We start from the raw sequence: 12,417 nt of genomic DNA on the forward strand, positions 1-12,417 counted from the left end.
ACTCCTAAGAATTTATTTAGGTAAAGAATTGTCTGTATTCCAATCTGCAAAATGCCCCAGAAGTGCAGCCACTCAATTATTTTGACCTAATTTTGAAAGCGGGGGACGCTAACAGATGAAACGGTGCCCAAATCCTACGAGAGATTTAAACCATCCGTTTTGCCCGTGAAACTCCTTGCTTGCCAAGAAAACAACCTGTCAATAAAATCACAAGGAATCAAGGGAGATGGGCGGTTAAAAGAAAAAAGAAAAACAAAGACGTTTCCAATATCCCAAACAGGGCTGTGGAGTCGGAGTCGAAGGAAATTTTGGGTACCTGGAGTCGGAGTCGGAGTCGGCAAACAATGCACCGACTCCGACTCCTACTAAATTTAGATTGGAATTAAAAAAAAAAGCAAGTTTAAATGTCCCAATTCACAAAAAGTTATAATTAATGACTTCTCTACTGTAAGAATAAAGACCAATGCATGCAGTGCCTCACGTAACCGCAAAACGAACACGTTAAGTGACCGTGAAGAAGCATGCTTTTCATGTGCTTCACTATATGGCNAATGTCAGTTCCCTTGTGTCTCACTAGAGTGCTTTGCATGCTAAATCTTTTGCCAGATTGGAGCAATGGTAGAGCTAATCTCCAGCATGGATCCTTCCATGAGTCATGAGGGAGCTGTTCTGAGTAAAATTTTGGCTGCTCTTCAAACATTTGTATAGCTTTTCTCTGGGTAGATCATCTCACCGATGGTCTGCAATCTGTGTTTTTCTGACAATAGCCAGTCTGTGGGGTTTTCCCAACAGTGATATTCTTGGATTCTTCAGGAGGCTAAAAATATTTCTGATCTAGACAGTCACTTGTCTGAAATGGTATAGGTTCTCCTGCTTGAGCAGGGGGCTGGACTAGAAGACCTCCAAGTTCCTATTCTATTCTATTCTATTCTATTCTATTCCTTATTCTATTCTATTCTATTCTATTCTATTCTATTCTATTCTATTCTATTCTATTCTATTCTATTCTTACCTGGGGCTGCTTTGATTCAAGCCACTCATTCCTTCCTCAAAGGCTTTAATTAAAACCTGCCCATTCTGGCTATCCAAGGGACCTTTTCTTTCCACTGACTTCAGTTATTTCCACTTTTTCTTTATTCGGAAATTATCCTCCTTGACTTCTCATGTAATGCTTTCTTGAATTGCACAAACTCTTATTTTTTTCCAGCTGAAAACTTTGTTGTTGTAGTTCACTCCATTGTCTCTCATCAGCTAAGGAAGGAGAAGAGTTTTTACACTTTCTGGAAGAAGTGGAACAGATTTTGATTGATGCTTTGTTTTACATTTTAATGCTGCTTCTCATTCTCTGTTGTCCAGAGTGCTCTTCTTGGCATCCTCCTTGTCTGTAAGATCCATATTAATGGGTTAGTTTAATTATTGTTTAAAAAATGGCTTCAGTACATATGAAAGGCGCAAAAATATCCCATATATTACTATGAAAAAACAAACATCAAAATTCTAGTTTAACCTGTAACATTATGATTCATTTGATATGCAGAAGACTAACAGATCCAAATATCAACTCAATCAGAAAATTTTCTGTTTGGCTTCAGTAAATCACACGTATAGTGCATTCAGAAAATATCCAAAGTATTCAGACCCTCTTCACTTCTATCAATTTTGTTACGCTGCAGCCTGATTCTACAGTTGTTGAAATTCATTTTTGCTCATTAATCTACACTCTTAATGACACAGTGAAAACAGAATTTTAAATATGTTTGTAAATTTATTAAAAAGAAAAAAACTGAAATATCACATCGACATAAGTATTCAGACCCTTCACTCAGTACTTTGTGGAAGCACCTTTGGCAGCAACTACAGCCTTGACTTATTTTGGTTACGACCTGAGCTTTGTACACCTAGATTGGGGGATTTTCTGCCATTCTTCCTTGCAAATCTTCTCAAGCTCAGTCAGGTTGGATGGTGATCATTGGTGGACAGCCATTGCCAGGTCCCTCCAGAGATGTTCAATAGGGTTCAAGTCAGGTCTCTGGCTGGGCCACTCTGGGAGATTCACAAAGTTGTCCCTAAGCCACTCCTGTGTTGTCTTGGCAAAGCTTTTCATGTCATAACCAAAACAAAATGGGAGACTCTAAAAAAATGGGAGACTCTAATTCACCAGGCCCCAAGCAAGGTCCACTTTCTGATTTGCTATCATACGTCATTTTTCCCCTAAGACACTTTCTTTTGACATAAATGCAGCAAGGACGATGACGTCCCCCTTGAGAGACCTGAAAGAAAGGGATTAAGATAGATCAGGGGTAGACAAACTGGGCTCTTTTATGACTCGTGGACTTCAACTCCCAGAATCCCTGAGCCATCATGGCTCAGCTTGGAAACCTCTCCCTGTCCCCTCAGCATGGCTGGCTCAGGAATTCTGGGAGTTGAAGTCCACGAGTCAAAAGAGCCAAGGTTGCGTACCCTTGGGATAGACTCAGTGTTTCTCAACCTTGACAATTTTAAGGCAGGTGGACTTCAGCTCCCAGAATTCCACAGCCAGCATTGCTGGCTGTGGAATTCTGGGAGTTGAAGTCCACATGCCTTAAAATTGTCAAGGTTGAGAAACACTGCTCTAATTGCTGCCAAAGGTGCTTCAACGAAGTACTTAGTGAAGAGTCTGAATAATTACGCCAATGTGATTTCAGTGTTTTTGTTTTTAATAAATTTACAGACACTTCTAAAATTCTGTTTTCCCTTTGTCATCATGAATGTACATAAGATGAATGAGGGGAAAAAATGAATCTCAACAACTGTAAAATCAGGCTGCAGCATAACAAAACTGACAGAAGTGAAGGAGGACTGAGTACTTTCTGAATGCACTGTATGTGAGTGCTTATGGACACAGAAATAATGTAGTAAAATGAACAATTGCTAGAACAGCGGTTCTCAACCTATGGGTCGGGACCCCATTTGGGGTCGATCGACCATTTCACGGGGGTCGCCAAGCAAGGCTGTCCGCCATTTTTTTCCCCTTTTCTGGCGGGTGCCTTACCTCCCTTGAGCTGGGCCAGCTGGTGGTCGGCCTGCTCCGTCTCTGCCGCTTGCCAGCTACGCCTCGGCCGTTGCAGGGAGCGGAACCACGCATGCGCGGCGCTCCCGGGCAGGGAAAGTCCTCGACTTACGACCAGTTGGGTAGTCCTCGACTTACGACCGGTTTAGTCCTCAACTTACGACTGGTTTAGTCCTCGACTTACGACCGGTTGGGGGTCGCGGCATTAAAAAGGTTGAGAACCACTGTGCTAGAATAATGATTTGTCTGCATAATTGCTAGAATAATGATGTAATGCATAATCACTGGGAAAATTCACTGGGAAAGTTCTGTGTCAGTAATATGTGACTAACCAAATGCGCATTGCACAGATACTTTGTATGTAGCAAAACCTACCATTGTATGCCCGTGAGAAACGATCCTAATGTATTACAGTGTATTACCATGTGTAGTCCCTTTGTTCCTAAAAGAAGGATAGTATAAAAACTGAAGACTAATCCCGCCCTCCTTGTTCAGAATTGCCTGTCTCCATTATTCCTCTGAACCTGCGAAATAAACTTCTCTGCTAACCCCCTCTGGAATTCGTAAGAGTTCTTTCGTTTTCCACAAGAGAAATACACTACTAAGAATTTATTTAGGTAAAGAATTGTCTGTATTCCAATCTGCAAAATGCCCCAGAAGTGCAGCCACTCAATTATTTTGACTTAATTTTGAAAGCGGGGGGACGCTAACAGATGAAACGGTGCCCAAATCCTACGAGAGATTTAAATCCTCCGTTTTGCCCGTGAGACTCCTCGCTTGCCAAGAAAACAACCTGTCAATAAAATCACAAGGAATCCAGGGAGACGGGCGGTTAAAAAAAAATATGAAAAACAAAGACGTTTCCAATGTCCCAAACAGGGCTGTGGAGTCGGAGTCGAGGAGTCGGAGGAAATTTTGGGTACCTGGAGTCGGAGTCGGCAAACAATGCACCGACTCCGACTCCTACTAAATTTAGATTGGAATTAAAAAAAAAAGCAAGTTTAAATGTCCCAATTCACAAAAAGTTATAATTAATGACTTCTCTACTGTAAGAATAAAGACCAATGCATGCAGTGTGCCTCACGTAACCGCAAAACGAACACGTTAAGTGACCGTGAAGAAGCATGCTTTTCATGTGCTTCACTATATGGCACGCAACGCACAATTAGGAGCGGCAATACTTATACTTTCCATAGTGTTGTGTTCTGCTGTTACAGGGAACGCAGCGCCCACAGGTAACCTAGCCTCTCACTGAAAAGGGATTAAGTAAATATGTTTTTTTTGCAGGACTAGAGACACTTGTATAAGTGAAGAGAATGGAGGGTCAATGGTTCAAGACTGAAGCTGTAAACCATTGGAAAAACTGCTGTCATTCAGCTAAGGCTATAAAAAACTTGTAAACTCCGATTGTTAGCTTATTAATCCCAAATCTCCCAGCAGAAAATGGCAGGCAGCAGCTTTAAGCGATGCGGCAGAAGGAAGGGTAATAACATTTGGGGAGAGAAAGAATATGCTGCTGCAGCAGCAGCCGACATCTTTCAGCCTCGTTGCTTGCTCTGCTTCCACGCCGTGGAGGAAAGCAAAGAGCCCGGCTTGCTCCCGGCTTCTCCTCCCACCTTGCCCTCCACTCACCTCCCGGGAGCCGCTTCCACTCTCAAAACAGCACAAAAGGCTCCACCGACGCCATCCTCCTCCTCCTCCTCCTCCCGTGGGCGAGCCGGAATTGGGAGTTGCTCTGTCCTTCCCCTCCTCATCCCCTCTAGCAATCCAATACTCTATCGTTTCGATTCGTTCCAGCTCGGCCTCTCTGCCCCCCCCCCCCGTACGACGTCAATACTAGCGATGCGGCTGCTGTACCATTGTATTCATTGCTTTCTAGGCACGACTTGATGCTTCTTTGTAGAGCGCCATCTAGCGACGTAAGGTTGAAAATCACGCTCGTCCTACCTTAAAAGCCTTTGTTTTCACTGCTTTCGTACTTCTTTATCTGCCATCGAGTCGTATTCGGCTCCCGACGAGCTCGTCGGTCGCTTTCCTCCCTGAGGATCTCTATCCCAGGGGTAGGCAACCTCGGCTCTTTTATGACTCGTGGACTTCAACTCCCAGAATTCCTGAGCCAGCCCAGGTTGCCTACTCATGATCTATCCCAGTGTTTCTCAACCTTGACAATTTTAAGGCATGTGGACTTCAACTCCCAGAATTCCACAGCCAGCAATGCTGGCTGTGGAATTCTGGGAGTTGAAGTCCACATGCCTTAAGATTGTCAAGGTTGAGAAACACTGACTATCCCAAGGGTAGGCAACCTTGGCTCTTTTATGACTCGTGGACTTCAACTCCCAGAATTCCTGAGCCAGCTATGCTGAGGGGAAAGGGAGAGGTTTCCAAGCTGAGCCACGCCGGCTCAGGAATTCTGGGAGTTGAAGTCCACAAGTCATAAAAGAGCCCAGTTTGCCTACCCCTGATCTATCTTAATCCCTTTCTTTCAGGTCTCTCAAGAGGGACGTCATCGTCCTTGCTGCATTTACGTCAAAGGAAAGTGTCTTAGGGGGGAAAATGACGTAACGATAGCAAATCAGAAAGTGGACCTCGCTTGGGGGCTGGTGAATATTGTTCCAGCCAGTTTTTCGTCTGGCACGCTGCAAGATAACTCCTCGAAATCCGCCTCTGCAAATGACTGAAGGTTGACCGTAGTTAGTTTCAAAAGATTAGCCAAGTGCTGAGGCCTAAAAATTCGTGAAGTTTTTGCTTGTGTGTGTGGGGCCCTAAATGGTTGCCAGCTCCATCCTATTAATAGAACAATGAAACAGGCCATTGCCGCTGAAACACATCTAAGACAGGAGGTAGCTATGATCTTCCTGACTGTATTATTGGGGAGTCTAAAACTTGATAGAAGGCAGGAGCCTTTATGCTCCTGGTCTTCCGTAAAGAAAGAACGAGCTTTCCCCCTAAGCACTGGGAAAAGAAGAGGCGCCTGCACATCACAAGCTTGAACTGAAACCAGGTTTTTGTTTCTATGCATTTGGTTTTAGTAGTTTATTGATTAGCCCATAGGCCATATCAGAATACAGAATCCCAAACATCAATTATTAACAAAAACCTTCTAAAAACAAATTAAAATGAAATTGGGAGTAAAATACAACAATTTGATACATTGATAAGTGAAATAAGATAGAATTATATTTCAGTATCACTCCTAAAATCTGTCCCGATAAGTCCCACATATGCTGATCTCAGCCAAACCATTTTACTCAAGTACTCTGCCATATTAAACGTTGTTTTTCAAATTCTGCCCACACGTAAGATATGTTGTATTAATATGGGGTTCCCAATGGTTGGTTAGTAAGGCCAGGAAGCCTGGTTAACTTCTAAATTGAACAAAAGCAAGAATCACCTTTTTGGGACTCCCAGACCATCAAAATGCCATCAATCTTGCTTGAAGTGCCCTGTGTTTAAAGGTCAAGTAAGTGTTAACTGTGGGGGCTTTGCATTTTGTCATGTTTGAGGTCTATTGGTTTCTGTATTCAGGTTTTATTGCTGTAAATCGTGTGGAGTCACTATGAGTTGGGGTGCCACATACATATTTTTAACCAATAAAGATAAATATCTTGTGCTTATTATATGTAGAAATAACTCTAGGTTAAGTAAATTGGATTGGGACCTGGCCAAAATTTTTCATAACACGGGTGGCTACATAAATATTATAAATAAATCAGAGGAAAAAGGAACGAATGAATCCACTGAGGCTGCCCATCTGCAAGTTGCTTGAGAGACTGAAGAGCATCCATTCATTCATTCATCAAATTTATATGCTGCTATGCATCTATCTGTCTGTCTGTCTGTCTGTCTTCTTGGAGAAAGGAGAAAGATTATCATCTTTAAGCAAGAACAGCACAGGGCATAAATGTAATAGGCCAGAAGCCTGGTTAACTTTTAATTTGGACAAAAGCAGGAATCAGCTTTTCGAAATTCCCAGACCATCAAAATACCAATAATCTTGTTAGAAATACCTTGTAGTTGCAGATCAAGTACCTGTTAAATGAGGCTTTGCATTTTGCCTTTCAATATGTGGTATTTATTGGTTTTTGTATTAAGGTTTTATTGCTATAAATCATGTGGAGTCACCATGAGTTGGGCTGCCATATACATTTTCTTACTAAAGATACAAACCCCACATTTATTATATGTAGACATAACTCAAGATGGCAAACATACCTAATACAGATCTAAGCTCGCTTTCTCTGGCCCAGCACAGCAGTTCCCCTCGACACCATGAAAGGGAACGACCACAGTGGGCGAAAGGAAGTCCAGATCTCCTCCCTCACGTTTAATAATAAGACATGCTTGACTAAACAAAATCATGCAAGAAATTAAATTATTTCTCAGCTGAGCTTCCAATAAGAGACAAGAAACGAAATTCAATATTCCTCTGCACAGATCATGTGTTAATTCCTCATGTGGAATTTCTTCTGTGATAAGGGAGGAATTTTGTGTGTAAAACTGTGCACAATCTGGGTATTTGAATGGTTACTCCCCTATGTGTAACCTTACATGATTTATAAGGCTAGATCTAGTACTGAAATCTTTGCCACAATCCGGACATTCATACGGTTTTTCCCCTGTGTGAGTTCTCAAGTGTATCACCAGGCTGGAATTGTGACTGAAATATTTTCCACAATCTGGACACTGATATGGTTTTTCTCCTGTGTGTGTCCTCTTGTGTATCACCAAGTCAGAATTTCGATGGAAATCTTTCCCACAATCAGGACACTTATAAGGTTTCTCTCCTGTGTGAATCCTCTGGTGTACCACAAGTTCCGAATTCCAATTGAAACTTTTCCCACAATCTGGACACTCATGCAGTTTCTCTCCCATGTGATTCCTCTGGTGTATCACCAGGTTGGAATTGTTACTGAAATCTTTCCCACAATCCGGACATTCATACGGTTTCTCTCCTGTGTGGGTCCTCTTGTGTATCACCAGGGTGGAATTGTGACTGAAACTTTTTCCACAGTCTGGACACTCATATGGTTTTTCTCCTGTATGTGTCCTTTTGTGTATCACCAAGTCAGGATTTCGATGAAAACCTTTCCCGCAATCAGAACACTTATATGGTTTCTCTCCTGTGTGAATCCTCTGGTGTACCACAAGTTCTGAATTCCAATTGAAACTTGTCCCACAATCTGGACACTCATGCGGTTTCTCTCCCGTGTGAATCCTCTGGTGTCTCACCAGCTTGGAATTCTGACTGAAACTTTTCCCACAATCTGGACACTCATATGGTTTCTCTCCCGTGTGAATCCTCTGGTGTCTCACCAGCTTGGAATTCTGACTGAAACTTTTCCCACAATCCAGACACTCATATGGGTTCTCTTTGGTGTGAGCCCTCTCGTGTCTCACCAGCTTGGAATTCTGACAATCTGAAAACTCATATGGTTTCTCTTCCATGTGCGTTGTCTGNCACAATCTGGACACTCATATGGTTTCTCTCCCGTGTGAATCCTCTGGTGTCTCACCAGCTTGGAATTCTGACTGAAACTTTTCCCACAATCCAGACACTCATATGGGTTCTCTTTGGTGTGAGCCCTCTCGTGTCTCACCAGCTTGGAATTCTGACAATCTGAAAACTCATATGGTTTCTCTTCCATGTGCGTTGTCTGGTGTTTCACCAGGTGGGATTTGTGACTGAATTTTTTCTCACAATCCAGACACTCATATGGTTTTACTCCTGTTTGAGCCCTCTGGTGTATCAGCAGCTTGGAATTCTGACTGAAACTTTTCACACAATACACTCATATGTTTTTTCTCCAATGTGAATCCTCTGGTGTATCACCAGGCCAGAATTCCAAGTGAAAATTTTCCTACAAACAGAAACAAGAGTTTCTCCCCAGTGCGAGTACTCTTGTGTCTCACCAGATTGGTTTGTATGCTAATTTTTTTACCACATTGGGAGCACTGGTAGAGCGGTTCTTCCTGCATCGGTCGTTATATGAATCATAGGACTGCTGTTCTGGGTAAAGCTTTTGCTGCACTCCAAGCATTTATATGGTTTTTCATGAGGTGGATTGATTTATGCATAAATCAGATGGGATCTGCAATCTGTGTTTTTGCCAAAATAGGCAGTCTGTGGCTTTATTTTTCCCAACACTGATATTCTGATGAGGAGGTCAAAAATATTTCTGATCCCTTATCTGGTGGTGCTTTGATTTCAAGACACTCTTTCCTTCCTCGAAGTCTTTCATTAATGCCTTTAGCTATCCAAGGGACCTTTTCCTTCCCACTGATGTCCAGCTATTTCCCCCTTTTTCTGAATTTGGTAATTATATCATTTTACCTTTTTATGCAATATGTCCTTGAGTTCCACATATTCTATTTTTTCTACCTGAAAATTCTGTTCCTGTTATTCTCTCCCTTATCTCTATTAGCTGAGGAAACAGAAGAGTTTTAGCACTTTCTGGAAGGAGAGGAAAAGATTTTGTTTGATGGTTTGTTTTGCATTTTAATGCTGCTTCTCATTGTCTGTTGTCCAGAGTGCTCTTCTTGGCATCCTCTTTGTCTATAAGATTCACATTAATGGGTTAGTTTCATTGTCGTTTAAAAAATTGCTGCAGAACCTATGAAAACAGCAAAAAAAACACATCCATGTATTACTATGAAAAAGCAAACATCAAAATGCTAGTTTAACTTCTAACATTCATTATGATTCATTAGGCACATGGAAGACTAGCAAAATCCAGGTACAAATATCCACTCATATTTCAGATCATGAAATTCTCATTGGCTTGAGTAAATCACAAATTATTATCATTGCAAATTGTTATTAAAATACCTGAAAATACTTAGGTTTACACAGATACAGGTATACCTCCACCTATAAATTTATGGATGTAGATCTTTAACCCACCTATAAATTTATGGATGTAGATCTTTGTTTATTTCAGTCTTCAAAAGGTTTCAGAAGTGGATTCACTCAATTTGTTTGATCTACGTTTAGAAAGGTGGGGACGCTAACAGATGAAATGGTGCCCAAAGCCAACGCCAGATTTAAAGCATCCCTTTTGCCCATGAAACTCCTCACTTGCCAGGAAAACAACATGTCAATAAAATCACAACGAATCGTGTCAGGCGAAGGCTGAAGGAGATGGGTGGTTAAGAAATATGAACAATGTATAAAGATTTCTTGAAATCTCCCAAATCTCCCAGCAGAAAGCAGTTTAAACCGTGCAGTACCAGAGGAATAACATTTGGAGAAAGAATTTGCAGCATCAGCCGACGCGTTTCAGCCTCGTCCCTTCGCTGCTTCCACGCCGCGGAGGAAAAGAAACAGCCCCACTTGCTCCCGGCTTCTCCTCCGACCTGCCCTCCACTCACCTCCCGGGAGCCGCTTCCACCCTTTGGACCCGCGACGCCATCCTCCTCCTCCCATAAGTGAGCCGGAAGAGGAAGTTCCTCTGCCCTTTCCCCAAAGTCCTCTCTAGCAGTCCAATCTTCTATCGTTCCAATTTGTTCCAGCTCAACCTCCCTCCCTCCCTCCCGTTCTCTCACACTTTCATACTTCCTTATCTGCCATCGAGTCGTATTCGGCTCCCAAGGAGCTCGTGGATCGCTTTCCTCCCTGAGGATCTCTATCCCAGGGGTAGGCAACCTGGGCTCTTTTATGACTCGTGGACTTCAACTCCCAGAATTCCTGAGCCAGCCCAGGTTGCCTACTCATGATCTATCCCAGTGTTTCTCAACCTTGACAATTTTAAGGCATGTGGACTTCAACTCCCAGAATTCCACAGCCAGCAATGCTGGCTGTGGAATTCTGGGAGTTGAAGTCCACATGCCTTAAAATTGTCAAGGTTGAGAAACACTATCCCAAGGGTAGGCAACCTGGGCTCTTTTATGACTCGTGGACTTCAACTCCCAGAATTCCTGAGCCAGCCATGCTGAGGGGAAAGGGAGAGGTTTCCAAGCTGAGCCATGCCGGCTCAGGAATTCTGGGAGTTGAAGTCCACGCGTCATAAAAGAGCCCAGGTTGCCTACCCCTGATCTATCTTAATCCCTTTCTTTTAGGTCTCCCAAGAGGGATATCATCGTCCCTCTTGCGGCATCTAAATCAAAGGAAAGTGTCTTAGGGGGAAAATGACGTACAACAGCCAATCAGAAAGTGGACCTCGCTTGGGGTCTGGTGAAGATTGTTCCAGCCAGTTTTTCGTCTGGCGCGCTGCAAGATAACTCCTCGAAATCCGCCTCTGCAAATGACTGAAGGTTGACCGTAGTTAGTTTCAAAAGATTAGCCAAGTGCTTTAGATATGGAATGGGATGTGCTTTAATCCTGTATTTGGTTCCGGGAAGTCCAGGGGGGGGAAGGGGATTAGGGGACAGAAATTATAAAAATTGATGTATTTATATGTTATAGGTAAACAATAATTGTATTGAAAAGAGGAGATGCTCGGCTGGTACCCCAAACTGCACTCGATGAGGTGGTTAAGAAGGGAGATGGGATGTAGGTAGGTGGAAAGGAGGAGAGGTTGTGGGTTTAGAGGGAGGAAGGATAGGAAAGTGAATGAGGGTGGAGGCAAGGCGGGGACTGCCGAGCGTTTCCGAAAATGTATTGACTTGGATTATCTTTTTTCTGCTTGTGTATGTAAATGCATCATATTGGTATTTGCTGTTTAATTATAAAAATCAATAAAAATTAAAAAAAAAAAGATTAGCCAAGTGCTGAGGCCTAAAAATTCGTGAAGTTCTTGCTTCTGTGTGTGGGGGGCCCTAAATGGTTGCCAGCTCCATCCTATTAATAGAACAAGGAAACAAGGAACAACTCAGAAGCGCCCACCGGCATTGCCGCTGAAACACATCTAAGACAGGAGGTAGATATGATCTTCCTGACTGTATTATTGGGGAGTCTAAATCTTGATAGAAGGTGGGAGCCTTCATGCTCCTGGTCTTCCATAAAGAAAGAACGAGCTTTCCCCCTAAGCACTGGAATAAGAAGAGGCGCCTGCACATCACAAGCTTGAATTGAAACCAGGTTTTTGTTTCTATGCATTTGGTTTTAGTAGTTTATTGATTAGCCCATAGGCCATATCAGAATACAGAATTCCAAACATCAATTATTAATAAAAACCTTCTAAAAACAAATTAAAATGAAATTGGGAGTAAAATACAACAATTTGATACGTTAGAGACTTCCGGTGGCAGGCGATTTCGTCGGTTGCAGCTGTTTGCTGCCTCCCGCCTGTTTTGCGTAAAAGCCGGTTTGACAGCCAGCATCAGCTGTCAAACGGCTTGATACCTTTCCCCTGGGCATAAGGGGATAGGTGAGCTGCCCGGGGTAGGAGTTGAGTTCCCGAGTCGTCCTATATGGACGATGTAGGCGAGAA

General features: G+C 42.8%; 1 protein-coding gene across 1 annotated transcript in view; it reads right to left on the reverse strand.

Moving 5' to 3' along the window:
* Window positions 1-8,535: 8,535 nt before the first annotated feature.
* LOC114923177 (zinc finger protein OZF-like) overlaps window positions 8,536-12,417 on the reverse strand; it is a gene marked incomplete at its 3' end in the record, with an annotated part of 15,066 nt that continues 11,184 nt past the window's right edge. The window contains exon 3 of the mRNA XM_029285798.1: window positions 8,536-8,802. Coding sequence (XP_029141631.1) covers window positions 8,536-8,802 — 267 coding nt within the window. The remainder of the gene's footprint in view (window positions 8,803-12,417) is intronic.

This window comes from Protobothrops mucrosquamatus, unplaced genomic scaffold (genome assembly GCF_001527695.2).
Source record: "Protobothrops mucrosquamatus isolate PMUCROS unplaced genomic scaffold, P.Mucros_1.0 scaffold_187, whole genome shotgun sequence".
Taxonomy (NCBI): Eukaryota; Metazoa; Chordata; class Lepidosauria; order Squamata; family Viperidae; genus Protobothrops; species Protobothrops mucrosquamatus.